This window comes from Piliocolobus tephrosceles, chromosome 13, assembly GCF_002776525.5.
Source record: "Piliocolobus tephrosceles isolate RC106 chromosome 13, ASM277652v3, whole genome shotgun sequence".
NCBI classification, from domain to species: domain Eukaryota; kingdom Metazoa; phylum Chordata; class Mammalia; order Primates; family Cercopithecidae; genus Piliocolobus; species Piliocolobus tephrosceles.
Window position 1 is genome coordinate 93,025,012 of NC_045446.1, and position 22,973 is coordinate 93,047,984.

The 22,973-nt window shown below is 33.4% G+C and overlaps 1 protein-coding gene across 2 annotated transcripts in view; it reads left to right on the forward strand.

Annotated features, from left to right (window-relative positions):
- The window catches only part of DYNC2H1 (dynein cytoplasmic 2 heavy chain 1), a 352,433-nt gene that overhangs the window by 40,019 nt on the left and 289,441 nt on the right, over positions 1-22,973 (forward strand). For both annotated transcript variants that reach the window (XM_023208014.3, XM_023208015.3), the window contains exons 25-38: positions 124-294; positions 1,185-1,567; positions 3,253-3,385; positions 3,480-3,597; positions 5,506-5,618; positions 7,592-7,711; positions 10,461-10,611; positions 13,327-13,532; positions 14,678-14,860; positions 15,765-15,947; positions 17,952-18,175; positions 18,923-19,038; positions 21,079-21,278; positions 22,412-22,676. In XM_023208014.3, the coding sequence (XP_023063782.2) occupies positions 124-294; positions 1,185-1,567; positions 3,253-3,385; positions 3,480-3,597; positions 5,506-5,618; positions 7,592-7,711; positions 10,461-10,611; positions 13,327-13,532; positions 14,678-14,860; positions 15,765-15,947; positions 17,952-18,175; positions 18,923-19,038; positions 21,079-21,278; positions 22,412-22,676 (2,566 nt within the window). The remainder of the gene's footprint in view (positions 1-123; positions 295-1,184; positions 1,568-3,252; positions 3,386-3,479; positions 3,598-5,505; positions 5,619-7,591; positions 7,712-10,460; positions 10,612-13,326; positions 13,533-14,677; positions 14,861-15,764; positions 15,948-17,951; positions 18,176-18,922; positions 19,039-21,078; positions 21,279-22,411; positions 22,677-22,973) is intronic.

Below are 22,973 nucleotides of genomic sequence, written 5' to 3' on the forward strand. Positions count from 1 at the left end.
ACAAGAAAATGGAGTAATTAAAATTTTGGTAACTAATAAGCATAAAAGTAAATACTAATTTGCATTTTGCTAATACATGTATAGGTGTATACGTATGACTTTTTCTTTTTTCTTTTTTAACAGATCGTAATTCCTATCTTGAAATATGTGAGAGGGGAGCATCTTTCTCCAGATCACTGGCTTGACCTTTTTCGTCTCCTTGGACTTCCTAGGGGGACTAGCCTAGAGAAACTACTGTTTGGTGATTTGCTCAGAGTAGCTGATACAATTGTAGCCAAAGCTGCGGACCTTAAAGTATGACTCACTTTTATAAATATCCCATAAGTCAGGCCTTTTTTAATATACAATATTGCTTCATATTTTGTTTAAATACAAAAAACTAGTCCTTTAAGGGAATGAGCTTTAATCAAAAAGTAAACAAACACAAATCATTTTACATAAAAGAAATAAAAAAATTATGTGATATGTTACACATAGAAGCTAGAGGATACACAAATCCAGAGAGCTAAACCAAGAATCAGTTTGCTAATCAGGTTTAGAAAAGGTCTCAGGTAAAAGTAAAAGTTGCCACAATTCTATTACAAGTGACAGACTTTTAGTGTTTCGTTCTGGCCATTCAAAAATGTAAGGACTCTTGATGTCAAATTGTTTTATTTCCTATCCAAAAAATAAACCTTTGTGTTTGTTAATAACCCTGGAATGTTTTTAAATAATCTTGAGAAGTTATGAAGCATGACTCTTGCAGAAGATAACTCTAGTTGATTGTTAATCATTTTAGATGTATCAGAATCTGCAATAAGATTACAGTATAATTCCTGAATTTCTTTTGTTCCAAATATGGGCCTTTTAGTCTGTAAGACTTTAAATAAGCCAAACTAGTTTTGTCTTTTGTGATGGATGCTTTAATTTTTTGCTTTTCTTTTAGAGAAGTAAAAAGCATAAGGCAGAACTTTGTATATATTTTGATCATGTGAAGCAGGATACTTAGTATCTTACATGATTTGATAAAATAGCCAGTAATTTTCTTGGGTTGCATGTAAAATAGAGTCATTTAACTTTTTTTTTTTTTTTGCCTTATGATGAAAAGCCAGATAAAATACATTTTTCATAAAATACTTTTCTGTTATTTACTTATGTGATAATTAATGTTGAACTAATAAACATGGATATTTTGTGTTAAATAGGATTTAAATAGTCGGGCACAAGGTGAAGTTACAATCAGAGAAGCTTTACGTGAACTTGATCTTTGGGGAGTTGGAGCAGTGTTTATGTTAATTGATTACGAAGACAGCCAAAGTCGAACTATGAAGCTGATTAAAGACTGGAAAGATATAGTAAATCAGGTTGGAGATAATAGATGCCTTCTTCAATCCTTGAAGGATTCTCCTTATTATAAAGGATTTGAAGATAAAGTATCAATTTGGGAAAGAAAACTTGCAGAGTTAGATGAATACCTGCAGAATTTAAATCATATTCAGAGAAAGTGGGTGTATTTGGAACCCATTTTCGGTCGTGGAGCACTGCCAAAAGAACAGACACGCTTCAACAGAGTTGATGAAGATTTTAGGTCAGTACAATGATGTAAGACATAAACACATATGGTAGTTTTTTTTAAAAAATTCATATTGTGAAGTGCTTAATAAAGGCAAATTACTTTTACATTATTGGTATCCTTTGTGTATTCAAACTCTTTCTCTAGAGGATCCTTTTGAGAAGCTTTCTCTAGTGGATCCTCTCATTCAAGCATTTACTTCTTGAACCATTATGGTGTGGTCTCTGTTATTACTACTCTACTTAATAATACATACTTCCTAAAATCACCAATTACTTTCCTGTTTTAAATTCAAAGGGCATTTTTCATTTTTTATTTCACTTTATCTCTCATTAGGATTTAATAGAGTTGAGCATTTCTTCTTTCTTAGAAAGTCTCTTCCATTGGTTTTTGTGATATTGTCCTCTTTTGGTTTTCTGACTGTCTCTCTAGTTCTACACATAGTTCCTAGTCCTTAGCTGTCTCCAAACCTTTAGATGTAATCATTCTCCAGTCTTCAGCCTTTGATTTTGTTCTCACTGTATTCTCAGGTAATCTTAACCACTGCCAGCATCAGTTCTCTTGTATGTGCTTAGGTCTCCTCAACTTACGTGTACAGCCCATATTTCTCTTCTGAGCCCTAAATCTAGCAAACATGCTCAAACAGTAGGCTAAAACTGAATTCATGAGCTTAATTTACCAGTTCCTTTCCAACAAATCTTTTTTCTTTTTGATTCCTATTTCAATAAATGGCCCAACCTAATTGCTGAAAGCAGAGACATGATGTATGACTTTGATATCTCCCTCTTTCTCCACTTTTACATACATTAAGTTGCCAAATTTTGTTGATTCTAACCTACTTAGTGTATCTTGAACCAAACACCAGTACAGAAGTTTATCTGTACTTCTATTCTATTCTAATATTCTGTATCTCTCACTTGGATTACGCACATTAACCTTCTGACTTGCTCTTATATAAGTTTTTCACACAACAGCCAAAGTAATTGTTTAAAGATGCAGGTTCAGCACTTTCTTTTATTCATGTAAATAAAACTTTAAAATAGTTTCCCATCGTGCTAGGGATAAAGCATGATCTGCTCCTTGTTCATTTCTGTATACTTTTCTTGTGCTGCTCTCTATTTTGCTTTAGTGACTCTGGCTTTTAGTTTCTCAGACATACCTATCTTTTTCCCAGAATCTTTGCCAGAAACTTCTTCTACTCGCTCACTTTTTCTTTTTATTCTTCATCCACATGTCAATTTAAATTACTTCCTTAAAGAAGTCCTAGGTTATGGGTTGCCCTATTAGCCATTTTAGTGGCTAAAATACCTAAAAAAGTATTTTAACTTTTTACTTTATTTATTTATTTAACTTTTTACTTTATTTACTTTATTTATTTTAACAATACTTTTCCTTTTTAACATTTATCACAATTTTATTTAAATATTTCTGGAAATTATTTGATGTTTTTTGCTGTCACTGGAAGCTCTCTATTAGGGCTTAAAATTAGCTTAGCAAATGAAATATATAAGATAATTTGTAATATAGGAAGTTAAAAATAGTATTGTGATATTAATTTTTAACATTCCTAGAGGTATAATACTGTTATAATAGTATTACCTTTAGTTTGTTTTAAGCAGGTAAAAAAAAGTCTTAATCTCCTTTTTTTACTCCCCAAATTGTTAAAATAGATGTGAAGATAATTTTTTTTTCTTTTGTAGATCAATAATGACTGATATCAAGAAAGACAATAGAGTCACAACACTAACTACTCATGCTGGAATCAGAAATTCTCTACTAACAATACTTGATCAGCTTCAAAGATGTCAGAAATCATTAAATGAATTTTTGGAGGCATGTTTTTTAAGAAAAAAATATCATAAATTGTAAAGTACTTGATATCTTAATTATTTTAAAAAAAGCCATTTTTTGTTTCTATTTTTATTAGGAAAAACGCTCAGCATTCCCAAGATTTTATTTTATTGGTGATGATGACTTATTAGAAATATTGGGCCAGTCTACTAACCCATCAGTGATTCAGTCTCACCTTAAGAAACTTTTTGCTGGTAGGAGTCAACATTTATTTAACAGATATTTATTGAGTTTCAACTGTCTGTCAGGCCTAATGTTATGCTCTTAAGTAGACTACTGAATACAGTAGTCAGTTCATAGATCCAAATACAGTTCCTATACCCAGAGAACTTACAGTTTAATAGGGGAGACTAGGTTGTAAGTTGACAAATATAATACAGTGTGACAATTCTGGTGAATGACATAAGTATGTGGTGCTATAGCTCCATCTGTGAGGGCATTTAGCTCAGTTTTAGGGCATCATGAATAAGTGACATCTAGGGTGATATCTGAAGAATGTATAGGCCTTGGTTAGAAAAAGGTAGGCAGGCAGTGGGAATAGGCTGTTCTAAGGCCTGGAGTGAAGGAGAATATGCCCCTTCCTTATTGAGTTTAAGATCTCCTGAATGACATCCAGGTGGAGATACTCCATAGGCAGTTATTGTCAGTGAAGAGACCTAGGTGAGAATGTAGGCGTCATCCATATAGAAATAATAGTTAAGCTGTGGGAACAGGTGAGATTACATGGGGGAAAATTATAATGTCAAATGCTTTGATGTTGTAGAGTCACTTTAATGGGATGCTTATTAGTGGCAAGTGGAATAGGCTTATTACCAAAATAATGACTATTATTTTCTTAAAATACTTAATTTGCTTGGAAAGAGCAAGCAAATACATGCTTCTATAGAGCAAACAGCTCTATAGAAAAGAGCTGTATTTTTCAAATTAAGTTTATGAAGTAAAATAATTTTCATCATTTTAACTAATAATCAAGGATTGGCAAAATATAACCCATGGGCCAAATCTGGCTTACTACTTGTTGTTTTTTAAATAAAGTTTTGTTGAAACATAATCCTGCACAGTAGTTTATGTATTGTTGTCTATAGCTGCTTTCATGCTATGAATGCAGTGTTGAGTAATTGACACTGACCATATGGTTCATTAGACTTAAAATATTTACTCTCTGGTCCTGTACAGAACTATTTATCAATTCCTGTGTATCTGAAGCTTTAGGATACTTATATTTGTAAATATGATTTGGGCAATGGGAGGTAGTATAAAACAAATACTTGGAATCAGAAGCCTTTCATTCAACCAATCTCTCTACTGTTTATTAATTGGTTATCAAATTACCTCTCTGAAATTTAGTTTTCTTCTTTATATTACAAATAATAATACAGTTTTTTTATGAAGATCAAAATTACATAGTATGTTCAAGTTTTTTATATACTATAAAGTGATATGCAAATTTGGGGGAGGGGAAGTCTTATTTGCCGTCAATACATTTACCTGTTCATGGACATTTGAGTTATTTCCAGTTTTTGGCTATTATGAATAAAGCTATTGTAAACAATCATATAAGTCTTTTTGTAGACATACATTTTTATTTGTATCAGATAAACACCTAGTTTTGGAACTGCTACATCATATAGTAAGTATATGTTTAACTTTTTCAGAAACTGCCAAATCATTTTCCAGAGAGGTTGTAACATTTTTCACTCCCCCAAGAATGTGAGTTAGGACAGTTCTTACTGATTGGTAGGTACTAGTTGAGTAGGTTGCCTGAATTTCTTTTTCTGGAAAATGGTAGGAATGCATAAGCAAACATGTATAGAAATATCTAAATAAACATTCACAAATTTGACAGCGAATCATGCCATGTATAGTTAGATATTGATAAGAAATATTTCAGATGAGTGATAAGAATATTGATCCAGAAAGTGATTTTTTTTCCCTCAATAGGACATTTAAACACTAGGAGCACTATATATTATGTGGTATACATTATAATTCAATTATATGTGTTTTAGGATATATATTAACACTATTTGACACACATATATTGTATCTAATAATTGTGTCTTTAATCTTTTTGCATTTCAATTGTTGCTTTTATATTTCAGGTATTAACAGTGTTTGCTTTGATGAGGAATCAAAACATATAATTGCAATGAAATCTTTAGAGGGAGAAGTTGTACCTTTTAAAAATAAAGTTTTTCTATCAAATAATGTAGAGGTAAGCAATTCTTTTTCGAATATGAAAACAAAAAGAATTAACTATATATGAACTTTGTTTCTAAAATAATTTAGTCAATTTAGAGGGTAAAGTTGGTTAATTTAGGTATTTTAGGGAACTCAGCTCATATCTTAAAAAATGATTTATTTTGTTAGTTTCAGAGTGTTTTGATATTAAAAAGAATATAGATTTTTTAGTCTTTGGAAGGCAGCATGTAATTTTGAAAAGAACCTTGGCCTTGGAGTAAAAAACCTTAGATGTTAATCTTAGCTCCATAACTTAATAGCTATGTGACTTAGAGTGTTGGTTTTCTAATCAGTAAAATGGTAATCTCAATACAGTTGGAGTATTTCTTATCCAAAGTATTTAGGACCAGAAGTGTTTCAGATTTCAGATTTTGTTGGATTTTGGAATATTTGCATTATGTCAGTTCAGCATCCCTAATGTGAAAATCCAAAATGCTGCAATAAATGTTTCCTTTGAGCATCATGTCAAACTCAAAAAGTTTTAGATTTTGGAGGATTTTGAATTTTGGATTTTTGGATTAGGGATATTCAACCTGTAACTGGTGCAAAGACTTTCAATTAAAAATTAAATGAGATAATTGGCTTTCAGTACACTATTTAGTGCTTGGAACATGGTACTCAAAAAATTTTAGATGTCTTTACTCTTTAAAATATGAATTTGTATAAGATAATTTGGGTGAACAAGTAAGCAAACAACTATCGATTAACTGGTTCTGCAGGACTGGAAGTAAACTGATCAAAGACCTATTATAGGCATATAGCTAAAACTAACTAGCAATAGATTGCATCACATGGAATTGTAATTTTTCAGTTTCAAATTATCTTCCAACTGGAAGCCAGGGCCCATGCCTTGTCATGTGCATGTCCATACAGCCTAGCAAAATGTTTATTCCTGGTTAGGCTTCAACATTTTATTGGATATTGATTACATAAATCAGTTGATTGAAAACCTGGGAGATTTGCTAATCATATTTGGTTAAGAGTTTTGTTGTTTTTCCTCTCGTATTTTTGTTGGATGTATACAGAGAGACAGAGCTTAAATTTTAGCAACTGGGCTAGAGCAGGTATACCAGCAAAGGAAAAATTGAAACTCTAGAAGCTTTATATTGTTAGCAGAGAAGGTGTCTCTGTTGCCATGCACTGAGAAGCGGATTCTCACTCTTTAGCTTCAGTGAATTTTGATGCTATTTTCAGTACTGGAAAATGCTCTACAGATTGAAAAAAAAAAAAAAAAAAAAACTGGAACTCAGAGTAATTTAAGTACGCAATGATGAAAGGCTAAGATTGCAGCTTTTGCCTTTTTATTACAAATGACATATTTTTAAGGTTAAGAAGTGATTCATATTCATTGTTGTTTCTATCAATGATCATTGTCACTTTAAGTTTTTATTATTTTATATATGATCAAGTGAGTGGAAAAATACATTGTTTTCACTTTGAAACAAAATTAGTTTTGTTGAATGAAGCAATCTCAGCCCCCAAATAATACATTTAATCCTGATGAAGCAATCCCTTCCTATAGTTACAACTTTATGAAATAAGATCACCAGGATAGCATGAGCCCGGGCACTTAGCCAGCCATTTTGACTCTGATTTATTGACCAAACTATCTGGTTTGATTTGTCATAATGATGAAGCGAATGGGTCAAGTTTTAAATGCTCATATTATATTGGCTTGTGTAGATATAGTCATGGTAGTTTTAGCCACAAATTTATGAGTTTTCACACTCATCATTATCCTAAGAGGTGAAAAAAAATTGTTTTCTTCAAATTATTTAAACTGTTTATTAAGAAAATAAAGAATTATATTCCTATAACACATTTTAGGAGTGTAATGATCAATAGGAAAGTATAATACCCTGTCCTGAAATAAAAATATAGAGTTAGTCAGTAGGTTCTATATTTATTTTATGTCTTGTTGATATTATTTTCCGATTTCTTTTTCAGACATGGTTGAATGATTTGGCCTTGGAAATGAAGAACACTTTGGAACAGTTGTTGAAGGAATGTGTTACTACTGGGCAAAGTTCTCAAGGTGCAGTTGACCCATCTCTGTTCCCTTCACAGGTAAGGGGGCTTATGTGTAGAAGGAACATAGGCATGGTATGTGGAAAGATCCCTGACCTAGGAGCCAGGAGGCTCAGATAAATCGCATCTGTTTTCTCCCTTTATCTAACAGTTAACAGACAAATTGCTTAACTTCTGAGTCTCTGTTCCTTCAGCTGTAAAGTGTGGGGGATGAATTGAGATCCAAGCAACCTAGGCCAGTGGTGAGTAGGATGGGGAGAAGGGAACCAGGCATCTAATAGCTTCCTGGTTCCAAATGATTAGTCCATCATGATGGAGAGGCACAGGATCTGTAACACTGCTGTACCCTACCCGTCCACCCCTCCCATGGGATCATCTAAGCATTGGAGCTGGCAGGAACTTAGCAGGTATTAGTGTACATCTGAAACAGTCATAACACTAAACTGTAATATTGACAGTGAGAGTGAGGTCATATGGTGAGTTACAGAGATTGCTGCAGGTCAGGGTTAATAGGCGTTCATCCCTGAACACTGGGTACTAGATATTTAGCTTACAAAATTTGTATCAGTCTATATCAAAATGTGGCACTAATACTTGTGTTAAACATCCTGCATTGTTTAATAGTTGGGCCAGACTAATGTTACAGGTGTAGGTCATCAGGAACTTTAGTTCTTAGCGACTGTGGATGGTAGACATTGGGATGTTTCATGATGTCTCAGAAAATCTACCCAGCAGCTCTCAAAGTTACTTGCTTTTCAAATAAAAAAAAAAAAAAATGTGGTGGCTATTGGAACAGGTTTTTACGTTGATTTTCTTACTGTATGGAAGCTTGGAACAGTTTACATTCTGACCTATTTTCTCATACATGCCATTTGTATCTTTTAGCATTTTAAGGCAAACTGAAAAGTTTCAAAAAAGCTCAAGTTCCTAGAGAAAAATACAAGTAATCATCACTGAATAATCAAAGCCATTGTAGAACCAGAGTAGACTGCTTTATTACCACCTAAAATGTTTCCTAGTACTCTGTCAACTTCAAGACAGGATTTATAAATCAACTTAGAATAAAAGACACAGTATAAAAAAGTCTACAAAAGCAATATTGTACAATATTTGGGTTAGGGAAATGACAATTGTGTCAGGAGATATAGTGGGAGATAATAGGCTAAAGAAAGTTGTTGGATTTCAGCCTGCACCTTACCTCCAGGCCCTTGAGCAGTCAAGTAAAAGTGTGAACTACTAAAAATGTAAATAGTTCATTACTAAAATAAAGAATTCTAGTTTATTAGCAGTTAATGCTAATAAATGTTGATCTCAAGAGCTTTACATAAGGGGATTGAGTCGCATAATTGGTTATTATGTACTGATAATTCAGTTACTTTTTTTGTATGGACCTGAAATAATGGTAGAGAGGGCACTTTCTGGTCTGGGAAGGAGGCAGTGTGGTAAAGTGGAAAGAATCTGACTGACTTTGGTTTAAATACTAATCTTTGCCAGTTATCCTGAGTAGAACATTTTGACACTTACTTTACTTACATGACTTTCAAGTACCTGCATTATCAAGTCATTTTGAAGGTTATTTCATAATGTTTGCAGAGCACCCCTAGTTGTCATTACATTTTAGGTAATTAATAATATTAGTTCCTATCCAGCTGTCTTAACAGTAATGTGATTTTATAACCCAAGACTGTAAACTATAACTTTTGTTAGCCATTCACAGAAATTATGTAGCTGACTGTAAAAAATTAAGTTTATTGATATGCATTCATAATATAGAAATTCAGTAGTATTGCCTAGGATTAGGCTTGGAGGTGGCAAAGCAATATTTTCATATAAAAATCAAAGAGCAAAGTCTTTTTCTCAAAAGCAGATTTGGTTCTCCATAAATGCCTCATCATATACCTGATTAAAGAAGCTGATGAGTTTCATACCACAAAGTTTGTTTGGGCGATGACTTTGCTTAGAAATGAGTTACTAATTGGCTTTCTCTTCCATAAAAGAACGATAATGTAATATTTATAGAATGTTTTAAGTTGGAGTAAGACAGCAGCTTAGCCTGCTCTGATACGGAGTGCAGTGGTACGATTTTAGCTCACTGCAACCTCCGCCTTTCAGCTCAAGCAATTCTTGTGCTTCAGCCTCCCAAGTAGCTGGGAGTATAGGTGTGTGCCACTATACCTGGGTAATGTTTGTATTTTTTAGTAGAGACGGGGTTTCTCCATGTTAACCAGGCTGTTCTCGAACTCCTGGCCTCAAGTGATCTGCCCACCTTGGCCTTCCAAAGTGCTGGGATTAGAGGCGTGAGCCAATGCGCCCGGCCAAGGCAGATCTTAATTTAGGAGAATATTGGAATTTTGCTATTGTAGCCTTCGGTAGTATATTAAGAAATTATTTTGAAATGCTAAAGATTGCCCTTTTACTAATTAGAATGCATCATACTTTGGTATCTTTGTAGTTTACTGGTTGAAAAGCAGCCATTTCTGAAGAGAGGGGAAGAAAATACAAAGGCTTTGAGGTTGCAATAAACATAGTGGGTTATAGAACCAGAAAAAAATAGACTGGTAGTAGAGTATAGTATGAAATGAGTTCTGTGAAGTAGGCTTGGCTGCATCATACGATGCTTTTTCTACTACTGTATTACTCTATTAATATTTAAGGTTCCAGTATGATATTAAGATGGAGATATCCAATATACAATTGGCAATTTGAAAAAAGGTGTCTTTCTTTAAATTTATAAAACATTTCTAAGTAAATTCACCTTTTAAAAATATATTTTTTCTTTATTCAATAGATTTTATGCTTGGCGGAGCAGATTAAATTCACTGAAGATGTAGAAAATGCCATTAAAGATCATAGTCTTCATCAGATTGAAACACAACTGGTGAATAAGTTAGAACAATACACTAACATTGATACAAGTTCTGAGGATCCAGGGAATACTGGTATGGAAAAAACATTCCCTTTTCTGCCTGGTTTTGGGTTATTTTTTGGTATTCTATCCTAATTTACCTATTGTTTTCGACTATATATCTGTGTTGGTGATTACTCGAGGAATTACAACATATATACTTAAATTTTTATAATGTACTTTGAATCAGTAATTTACTAATTTAAACAGAATATGAAAACCTTACTACCCTATAGGCTTCTTTATTCTCTCCTTTTAATATTGTAGTTGTGTTACTATTTTACATCTGCATACACTGAAAACTCCATGAAATTATGTTATAAATTTTGCTTTTAACCATCAAAGATATTTGAGAAAACTTAAGAGGAGGACAGCAATCTTTTATATATACCTAGCTGTTTACCATTTCTGTTGCCCTTCCTTTATTCCTGATGTTCCAGGTTTCCTTCTAGTGTCATTTTCCTCCTGTCTAAATAACTTCTTTTAGTGTTTCTTTTGGAAAAGGTGTGCTGCCTGTGAATTCACATAGATTTCCTTTACCCAAGAATGTCTTATTTTACCTTTATTTCTGAAGAATTTTTCAGTGGCTATCCTGGGTTAACAATTCTTTTCTCTCAGCTTTTAAAGTGTTCTACTTCCATCTTAGCTATATGTTTTCTGATGAGGAATCCACAGTCATTTGAGTTGTTATTCTTCTATAAGTGATACATTACTCTTTTTTTTGGCAGCATTCAAGACTTTATCATATTCTTTAGTTTTCAGTAATTTGAATGTGATATAGACACATCTTTGCATTCATTCTATTTGGGGTTGTCTCAGTTTCAATCTGTACATTTGTTTTTCACCAAAATCTGGGAAGTTTTTAGCTCTTATTTCTTCAAATATTCTTTCTGTATTATATTCTTTCTCCTATGCTTCTGAGTTTCTCATGACATGAATGTTAGACCTTTTGACATGGTCTTAGATCCCTGAGGTACGGCCTTTTTTTTTTTTTTTTTTTTAATTTTTCTCTTTATTAGCCTGCAAAATTTCTACTGCTCTGTCTTCAAGTTCACTGCCTCTTTCCTTTATTATTTCCATTTCAATACTGAGTCCATTCAGTGATTTTCAAAGAATTAAGAATTTAGTATTTTTCAGCTTGAAAATTTCTATTTATTTATATTTTTTATTTCTTTGCTGAGATATTCTGTCTTTCCACTTGTTTTAAAAGTCTTCACCTTTTACTTCTTAGAGCACTTTTATAATAGGGCTTTAAAAGGCTTTAAAGTTTTTTTTTTTTTTTTTTTTTGGAGGGCAGGGACAGGTTCTTGCTCTGTTATCCAGGCTGGAGTGCAGTGGTGAGACTGTGGCTCACTGCAGCCTTGACCTCCTGAGCTCAAGCAGTTTTCCCACCTCAGCCTCCTGTGTAGCTGGGGTTATAGATACATGCCACCATGCCTGGCTGACTTTTTTATTTTTTGTAGAGACACGGTTTTGCCATATTGCCTGGGCTGGTTTCAAACTCCTGGGCTCAAGCAGTCCTCCTGTCTTGGCCTCCCAGAGTGTTGGGGTTACAGGCTTGAGCCTCTTTGCCTGGCAATAATAGTACTTTAAAGTCTTTTGCAGATAACCTCAACGTGTATGTCATCTAGATACTGGTACCTATTGTTGTCTTTTCTTATGTGAATTGAGATTTTCTTGGTTCTTTGCATGTTGAATAATTTTGGATGATATCATGGACATTTTGAATATTATGTTATGAGGGTTTAGGTTTTGTTTAAATCCTCTGGAGAACATTGATATTTTTGTTTTAGCAACTGATCCTGTTGGGTTCAGACTGCAAGTTGTAGCCAGCTTTCTGTGGGTTATGGTTCTGGTGTCAGTCTGTTTTCAAATCTTTGCAGTGCTATTCTCATGTGTTCTCTAGTAGCCAATTCCAGTCTTTGGTTTCTGATTAGAATGAGATCTATTCATGCACCACACCTTGGCAATGAGTCCAGGAGTTCCTAAAGAAGTTTATGGGGTTATTTTTTCAATCTCCTTCTTCTCCATATCTTCCCGGTGTTTTATGGTTCCCTCAGCCTTCTGGTTTGTTTCTCTGGCCAGAAAGCTGGGGTTCATGTACTTTATTTTCTTGCACACTTTTGTGCAATTTGAGTTTGCCTACTCTCTTGGGATCACAGCTCCTCTGGAGTTTTAGGGACTTCTGGGTCCCAGCTGCCAGTGGGATAGCTAGCAGAAGACCCCTTTCCTTCTAAAGCTTGAGCTAGGGTGGTCTTCTAGAGCTCTCTCTACACCAATTTGGGTTTCTGGCTGCATTGGGTATGGTCCTAGGGTTGCCAGAAGGGGGGAAAAAAACAATGGTAAATCCACCACTGGTTTGGTGTCACTTCTAATTCTGGTCTTCCTCAATTTGCCTGCTACTCTTTTCAGAGTTCTAAATAGCGGTGCAGTGTATGTTGTCCAACAGGTTTTTATGCCTACATTCACAGGGAGAAGCGGGGTGGAGTGTGCTTACTCCTTTGAATAAACTGAAACTCCTTTTTCTTGGAATTTTGATATCTTAATTTTTATACTCAAAATTCTTATTTCTTACTTACCGGTAGATTTGACTTTTTTAGCTTATGTGATTTGTATTACTATACCATTCATATGCGTCATGAAATTACCATTTAAATTCATTGAGAACTCACCTGTACACATAATCATAAATTATAGAAATCACAGGCTAACATTTTCTCCAACTGTCAATATTTTTATTTGTGCCTAGAATCGGGCATCCTGGAGCTTAAACTTAAAGCCCTAATTCTTGACATTATCCATAATATTGATGTGGTAAAGCAGTTAAACCAGATTCAAGTTCATACAACTGAGGACTGGGCCTGGAAAAAACAACTTAGATTCTATATGAAAAGTGATCATACATGTTGTGTTCAAATGGTGGATTCTGAATTTCAGTATACTTACGAATATCAGGTATGAGTTGTGGTGGTGTTTTATATTTCCAATTAGAAATTATTTACTTTGAAGGAAATTTGATATTGGTAGAAATACTTTTTGATTTAAGTAGTAATTTTTCCATAATATTTTTAGTATTATTGTCTTGTTTAATCAGAATTAGAAAGGTGTCACATAAGAAAAAAGTGAAACTTCATTCTATATACAAAAAAGTTAACATATTGCTAGTATTGTACTGAATTCTCAAAAATGTACCTTTACTTGGAGTTGCATTTATATACAATTTGAAATATATCTTCGTCCAAGGAGAACTGAATATAGACAACCTCAGTCAAAGCAATTTGGTTTGTGTCTCCTTATACAAGGCAAAAATTAGTGTAATTTTAAATATGCTAAAATGTTGGCTAAATGTTTTTTAGTTTGTAAGATGAAAAAATTTTCAGACAAATAACCTAATTAATGTAACATGTTCTCAAAAATTCCAGCTGTTGCCTCTGTCTTTTTCTATCATAATGAATGGATCATCAAAATATATTTACAATATTGTTAATAAACCTATGTTAGGAGAGCTGCCAATTGACTTTTTCAAAAGGGAAATGTATTTGAGACCCGAATCTATCTACCTAAATTGAGGAAAAACACACTGTAAATTGTAGCTGGAATGGGAGTCTGTTTTCTCTACAGTTTAGTAGAAACTTTGAGAATTATTTGATAAATTAAAATGATTAATTTCATAAGAATTTTTCAAATTAATTACACTTTGTGATCTCCAAAATAGTTCTGATTTGTGGATATCACAAGAGTCAAGGAAATAGTTTATATAAATTTTAAAATATGAAATGGGATGATTACTGTGTAATAATTTTGGATTTGTTTTCCTTAGAAGTATATCTTTGTGCCATTAACAAGAGCTTGAGAAACAATTTTGAAACCTAACAATGTGCTGAGTATAGTATGAAATACTTTCTTGAAAAATAAGTTTGATTTCAGTTTGTGTTTAGAAAGCTTCTTTCACTAGAAAAAATTTTGGATATTTTTCTGTGTTAAAAACTTTAACCTGTTTGTTGTATTTTTATCTTTTTAACTAGGATCTCATGCTGTAAAAATATTTGTAAATGTTGAATAGAACATGAATACTCTGACTTTGTGTTGTTCTTATATAGGGTAATGCTTCCAAACTGGTTTATACTCCATTGACAGACAAGTGCTACTTAACTCTCACTCAAGCTATGAAGATGGGACTTGGAGGAAATCCTTATGGACCAGCTGGAACTGGGAAAACGGAGTCAGTAAAGGCTTTAGGTGGACTTCTTGGAAGACAAGTTTTAGTCTTTAATTGTGATGAGGTAAAATAAATAATTATCAAAACATGTAACAATGGGTTAATCATATTTAGATTAGTTTCTATTAGTATACGAAATACTCTACTTAAAAATCAGTACATTTAAATTACTTGAAGACAGAATTTGTTTAAACTGAAATGTAAAATGGACAGAGGTTGTACATAGTGTAGTCCAAAACTTTTCTAAGAACTATGGCAAACAAATAATTTTAAATACAGAATGAGTATTTATATTACATTGTAGACAAATGTTTTTAGTAAAGAGAATAATACAAAAGGAAAAATCTATTCATTTCAGATGGCAGTTTTTTTTTTTTTTTTTTTGAGACGGAGTCTTGCTCTGTCGCCCAGGCTGGAGTGCAGTGGCTGGATCTCAGCTCACTGCAACCTCCGCCTCCCGGGTTCAGGCCATTCTCCTGCCTCAGCCTCTCGAGTAGCTGGGACTACAGGCGCCCGCCACTTCGCCCGGCTAATTTTTTGTATTTTTAGTAGAGACGGGGTTTCACTGTGTTAGCCAGGATGGTCTCGATCTCCTGACCTCGTGATCCGCCCCTCTCGGCCTCCCAAAGTGCTGGGATTACAGGCTTGAGCCACCGCGCCCGGCCTCAGATGGCAGTTTTAAAAACATTTTGTATATAATTTGTATTTTGACTTAAAGAGTAACTAACACAAAATCTTATGTTTGTTCTGTAAACTTGTTAGAACACTTTCACATGCATTATTTTGTTTATCCCTTGAAATCAACCTGGGTTTTGAAAGAGTAGCTACTTAATCCCTATTTTAAAATGAGCAAAAGAGACATGGATGGGTGAAATTGTTACCTTATCAATAAGTGACATTAAATATTAAGTAGTTATGGAGATTTTAATTATTTTTTAATGAATATCATTTTTGTTGTTGTTTTTAAGGGCATCGATGTGAAGTCAATGGGACGAATATTTGTTGGTTTGGTGAAGTGCGGGGCCTGGGGTTGTTTTGATGAATTTAATAGGCTGGAAGAATCTGTGCTGTCAGCAGTTTCTATGCAAATACAGACAATTCAAGATGCTTTGAAGAATCATAGAACTGTATGTGAACTGCTTGGCAAGGAGGTATAGCATATGTTGGGAATTTAAAGAATTAAAATATTTTATAAGACTTGATATTACTCATACTCAAGCAATATTCTGTTTTTATTTCTCCTGACACTTGTGTTTCTAGTCTGTAACCTGTGTGATAAGCTTTTTTAGCTATAAAATGTTTCTGAGGTTTCTTACCCTTTTTTGGTCCTACTTTCATTCTTTCATTATTCTTTCTTTTTTTTTTTTTTTTGAGACAGAGTTTTGCTCTTGTTGCCCAGGCTGGAGTGCAATGGTGTGATCTTGGCTCACTGCAACCTCTGCCTTCCAGGTTCAAGCAATTCTCCTGCCTCAGCCTCCTAAATAGCTGGGATTGTAGATGCCCGCCACCACACCCAGCTAATTGTTGTGTTTTTAGTACAGATGGGATTTGATCATGTTGGCTAGACTGGTATTGAACTCCTGACCTCAGGTGATCCACCCACCTCGGCCTCCCAAAATGCTGGGATTACAGGCGTGAGCCCTGTGCCCAGCCCATTATTCATTTTTAAACTTTCCGTTTTGGATATTTCAGTTATAATAATATTTATATTGTTGTATTGTATATTATGCTATTGTCTGTGCTGACATTGCTCACAGTGCCTTAATGTATTGTCTCATTTAATAATTACCACAACCCTTTGAAGTAGGTGCTATTATTTTTTTCCCTGCTTTGTGGATGAAGAAACTAAGACTTGGTAAGTAAGAGTAAGAAGTGGAGCTAGGAATTGAACCCAGGTCTGTCTAAGTCTGAGCACAAGTTTTTTGTTTAACTTTCAAGCATAGGAGCAGAATGGAGCACATGTTTTTGATCTTTATTCTATATGAATGTTAAAACAACAAACACTTAGCTATTCTGTTCCTCACTTCTCCCCATAGGAGATATACATTAATGTCACTAGAATATAAATTCATTTGTACAGAAAATGTACACTTTTTTATATAATGTGGATTGCTGAATACAGAAAGTTGTAAGAACTAAGAAATTATCATGTTATATAAAATAACATTTTCACAGTACAAATTTTTCTAGGTAGCCTAAGAAAGTAAGACCAGTTCTAAATTGTTAACATGTTATTTATGTGATGTTTAAACTCTTCACAAAGAAAAAGAGGATAACCTATTCAGTGAGAATTACCTGCCATCAAGATTTAGTTTCTTCTACATTCACTTTTTTTTCTTCTCTCAGAAAGAGTTATCTTTTCTCCCAACCAATACTAATCTTTTCACCTGTGCTTTGGAATCCTCTTCCCCGGGACCTTATTATCCCTTGTGCTATCGCTTCAATCTTCCCTCCTCTACCAATTCTTCATCAGGTTTTAAACATAATCACATCTTTTTCATCTTAATAATAACTAAAACATAAACAAACCTTCCCTGATTCATACTTCCTCTTTCTTTTCTCTTTCCTTTATAGCTAGATTTCTTGGTTTTTCTACTCTAGATGCTTCTACTTACTAATTGCCCATTCGTTGTTTACACATTCTAATTTAGCTTCTATTCTTAGGGTTTTGCTGAACATCCTCCTACTAAGTGCTGTTATCACATCCAGTTCTTCCCTGCCATAATATTTATTACGTTATGATTGCTTCTCTGTAATACCAGATAGACTCTGAGCTCCAGAGTGGCTTAAACCATTATTTAGTTCAGTTGTCTCTGTGTACTTAACAAAGTATTTAGTACTAAGAAGGCTTTTAGTAAACATATATTTAATGTATAAATAGATAATTAAATTAGTATCTCTTAAACATTCAGCCTCAAAAAACTGATTATAAATAGGCTCTGCAAAGCAACGTAGGTCCTAAGGAATTTATCATATATTGAGTAAGGAGGTGGTAAGTACATTGGAGGTTACCTTTAGCTAAGGTATAAGATTTATATGTAGTAATATGTCAACAAAATTTCTGTTGGCAGTATATTTTATAATTATAGTTTCAAATGTAAATGATGCCTGTATGTTATTTAATTTAATATTTAATATTTAAATTAATATTTCAGGTAGAAGTAAATTCTAATTCTGGAATTTTTATCACTATGAATCCTGCTGGAAAAGGTTATGGAGGAAGACAAAAACTGCCTGATAATCTTAAACAGCTTTTCAGGCCTGTAGCTATGTCTCGTCCGGACAATGAGCTTATTGCAGAAGTTATTCTCTATTCAGAAGGCTTTAAAGATGCTAAAGTATTGGGCAGAAAATTGGTAGCTATTTTCAATCTATCTAGGTGAGTTTTCTTGTTCTAAATATTTTTATATTTTCCATTTTTAATCATTGATTATGGTTATTAGTGATCATTTTCATATTTTCTCAATTCCCCTTTTCCATTATTTTTATTCTGATGATTTTATTGTAATTATGGTATAGATATGAAAGGCTTTAGTGTGCACAATAAAAATATTGGGTTCAAAACTACTTTTCATAAATATTATTAATTTGATCAGTTTTTTTCTTCGAAATGTTTATATTAGAGTGCTTCAGCTAAATGTTTCTTGTTGAACTAATTTACCAGCTGACCACACACAAGCTACTGTTCTTCGGAAAGAATCCCTCACAATTTTTCTTATGTCTTATTTCTGGTAATAGAAACTGACATTTAGCTTCTTTGGGATAATGTACAATTCTGTTCCATATCACTTAAGAGATAATGGTAAACTAGACAGTGGCAGAGATTGAGAGCAGCATGGATTGATTAAAGGCTTTAGGCATAAGGGTAGCAGGTAATTGTCATTTGGTATCTTCATTAAGATAATTAACTTGTTCATAAAAGCTTTATCTTACCCTTGAGAACTGTCCATCTTTAACAGCTTACTTGAATGATTATTTTGTGTGGTTGGTTCCCTTATATAAATTAATGGGATATCAACATTCATTTTTAAGTGTCAGTAGTTATATTCTGTATTTCTTTGGATGTGATGATGAAAGTAATTTCTTCCAGCTATTTGATGCATTGATTTCCACGTCTCTACTTCAGGGAACTTTTGACACCTCAGCAACATTATGATTGGGGTTTGAGAGCTTTGAAGACAGTCCTGAGAGGAAGTGGAAATCTTCTTAGACAGCTAAAGAAAAGTGGCACTACACAGAATGGTATGATTGATTGTTGCAAATACATTAACTTATTTTTTAAAAACATAAACGTTAATTTAGAATAGTTTGAGATTTACAGAAAAGTTATAGATACAGTATTAAGGATTACTGTATACCCTGCCCCAAATTCTACTGTTGTTAACATCTTCCATTAGTATGGTATATTTGTCACAACTAATGAACCAATTTTGATACATTGTTTTTAAACTAAATTTCCTACTTTATTCAGGTTTTCTCCAGTTTTTACCTGATGTCTTATAATAACTTTTATTGTGTGTTAAATATTAAAGAGTTGTAATATGTGAAGTCCAGTTGTTCTTTAACTTTAATGTCCTTTAGAATCACCTAGTGGCTTGTTAAAATAGATTACTAGACCCCACCCCCAAAGGTCCTGATTCAGTAGGTGTAGAGTAGAGCCTGATAATTTGTCTTGTCTTGAAACAAGAACAGAAACCTTAGAAACACATGTAGGATTTTCTCTTTCTAAAGCTAGTATATTATGATTAGACTAGGTTATAAATGTTTGGAAAGAATACCGCAGAGGTGGGGTGTCTTTCTTACTGCGGCATATCAGTGGGTATATAACAACCATCTGACATCACTAGTTATGTTAACCTTCATCACCTGGCTATGGTAGTGTTGCCAGGTTTCTCCAATGTGAAGCTGTTATTTTCTACCTTACTGGCTTTATTCTTTGGAATCATGTTAATAAATCTAGCTTACTCTCAAAGTGGCAAGGAAAGGATTAAGCTCCACTCCTTGGGGGGGTAGTATCCGCATATATTATTTGAAATTCTTCTGTAAAGAAGATTTGTCTTTTCTGCCTCATTTATGTATTCATTAACTCATTTATTTAGCTCCATACAGACTTATATATATTTGTTATACTTTCCTCAGATGAAACAAATCGTTTTTTATTCACATAAAAATAATGATTTCCCACACCTGTGCAGGTGTACGTTCATGAAAGCCTGAATAATCAGTTTCTTCAGGTTGCTATTGAAAAGTAAGTTAAAATACTATGAAAATAGAGACAACATAGAAAAAAGGACCACGTGAAATTACCTCTTTGGACTTTCAATGATCAAAGTGTACCTCTTAAATATGGCCTCTACATTAGCTGTATTATTAGGTTGGCATATGCCTGGGTAGATACAGTTATTTTGTGAATGCTTACATTACTATTTTTTAGTTGTCTATATTTGGTGATTTTTAATAAATATTTAAGCCATACCTGTAATAAATAAAGACGGCTTATGAGTTTAGTGCTTGAAATAAACTTTAGAGAAGTCCAGACTTTTTATGTATACGTAAGCATGGAAATATTAAGCAATTATAGAGGAATGCCAGGCAATAGTTTCTTTGATTTTGTGTATCTTACCAATCAGCAGCTAATATCTGTGAAAATAAGCATCTGGCAGTGATATCAGTATTTACATTTGGCTTAAGAATGGGTTTGTGAACCAAGTTTGAACAAGGCTGATCAAAGACTGTTGCTCAGTTTGTTAGTTGTTTATCTTAGGACATAAACTGTGAGATGATATTGGTGTATTTGGAGAGGTACCTGAATTTGGAATTAGTTTATCTGGAATTGAATTCCAGCTGTGATACTGCTGTGCCTTCTCAGAAAGTCACTTAAACCTTCAGAGACTTAACGTTCTCAGATGTAAAATTGGAATAATAATAGTAACACTTTTTAGCCTACTTTATAGGGTTGTTAAAAGGATTATATCATATAAAAGGTGAAGTACTATGAAAATATAAGTGATAATGATTTTTATTATTAATTAAAGTCTTGATACCCTGTGATTTGAATTCTATGGAAAAGAGTTTATGACTGTACTTAATGATAGTTACTTTTTAGCAGTCAAAAGATATTAAAGTAAGCTTGCCAATTCATGTGGTGTAATGTCTTTAAATGTTACTAAATTCTAGTGCATTTAATGATTAATAATACATATCAAGGCTTTAGAATATTTAAAAACTTTTGTTGTCATTAAAGTAATAATAAATAATTTTAAAATGAAACTTTTTTTCTAGCTAATGAAAGCCATATTGTGGTACAAGCACTGAGGCTTAATACAATGTCAAAGTTTACGTTTACTGATTGCACTCGGTTTGATGCACTGATTAAAGATGTCTTTCCTGGAATTGAATTGAAAGAAGTGGAATATGATGAACTAAGTGCTGCATTAAAGCAGGTCTTTGAAGAGGCTAATTATGAAATTATACCCAATCAGGTAACTGTCAAGAATATTTTATAATAGATTGATCCCTTTTTTCTAGTTGATTCCTTATTAACTATCCTTGTCCTTCATCTTTCAACTTATCTTTTATCTTTCAACTTAGATCTCACTTGCTCAGGGAAGTCTTCCTGGATCTTCAAGTCCTGATTTGATCTTCTTGCTATGTGCTCTTATCACATATTCTTGTTTCAAGTGTGTGTATTTGTTTAGTATTGATTCTCCTCCACCTTATAGTAATCTCCATGAAAGGCAGGATCCATGTATATATATTTTTTACTTGTTTTTGAGACAGAGTCTTGCTTTGTCACCCGGGCTGGAGTGCAGTGGTGTGATCTCGGCCCACTGCAACCTCTGCCTCCTGGGTTCAAACAATTCCCCTACCTCAGCCTCCTGAATAGCTGGGATTACAGGTGCACACCACCACACCTGGCTAATTTTTATATATTTAGTAGAGATGGCGTTTCACCATGCTGGCCAGGCTGGTCTCGAACTGTTGACCTCAGGTGATGTGCCCGCCTCAGTCTCCCAAAGCACTGGGATTACAGGCCTGAGCCACCGCACCTGGCCATCCATATATATTTTTGCTCACCATTTTATTTCTAGTGCCTGTTAGAGTACGTAGTGTGTAATGGATTCATCATATATATGTATTTTATAATTGATTATATATATGATTTAGTTTCACTTTGATAATTTCTTAGGATTTTTTTTAAGTGAGTTTCTTTATGTAGTGCAAGTAATTGTTCAAAATTAGCACTTTGCCCTCAGTTTTGGAGAGAAGTAAGATAAGACTGAGTGAATGGTTGCATAAGTGAATAAAATAATGAATATATTTGAATGAGTGAATGAGTGGAGCAAGTAACGAACATATTGTTCATACAAGCTTTTTGAACTTAGAAACTTGGAAAGCACCTTTGTTTCTTTTAAAGAAATATTGAAGTATTTAAAAATTATATTGTAAATATGTTCAGATTTATTTAGGTATTCTGTTACATTTTAGGCTATGTCTTCCACTGAAGAAATCAAAGGGTTAATTTACATATTAGAACAAGTGTTATAGAATAAAAGCAGAACTAAGTATCATTGGATATTGTAAATCATATAAGAACATAATTCTTTCCCACTAGATCAAAAAGGCTTTAGAATTGTATGAACAGTTATGCCAGAGGATGGGAGTTGTTATTGTTGGTCCAAGTGGTGCTGGAAAATCAACCCTTTGGAGAATGTTAAGGGCCGCACTTTGTAAAATTGGCAAAGTAGTGAAACAATATACTATGAATCCCAAAGCTATGCCTCGATATCAGTTATTAGGCCATATTGACATGGACACAAGAGAATGGTCTGATGGTGTTTTGACAAATAGTGCTCGTCAAGTGGTTCGGGAACCTCAAGGTTAGTCTTTATGTATACTTCTTTGTTTTACTTAGTAATTCTTAGATAATGATATAATTTGTCTATAATTCTGTCTTTATCAAGGCTTCTACATGACCATAAAGTCATAATTAAGTTATAATGTATATGTTTGCTATTTTACTTTGGAGGGGACCAAGAAATGCTATCATTTTCAGTTAAACTTTGTAACTATTTTTAATATAATAGAAACTTAGAGTAAATTGGGTGAATTGTAATTCACAACTAGATTAATTTACTGAATGATTATAAAATCTTTACTGCATTTATATTATAATG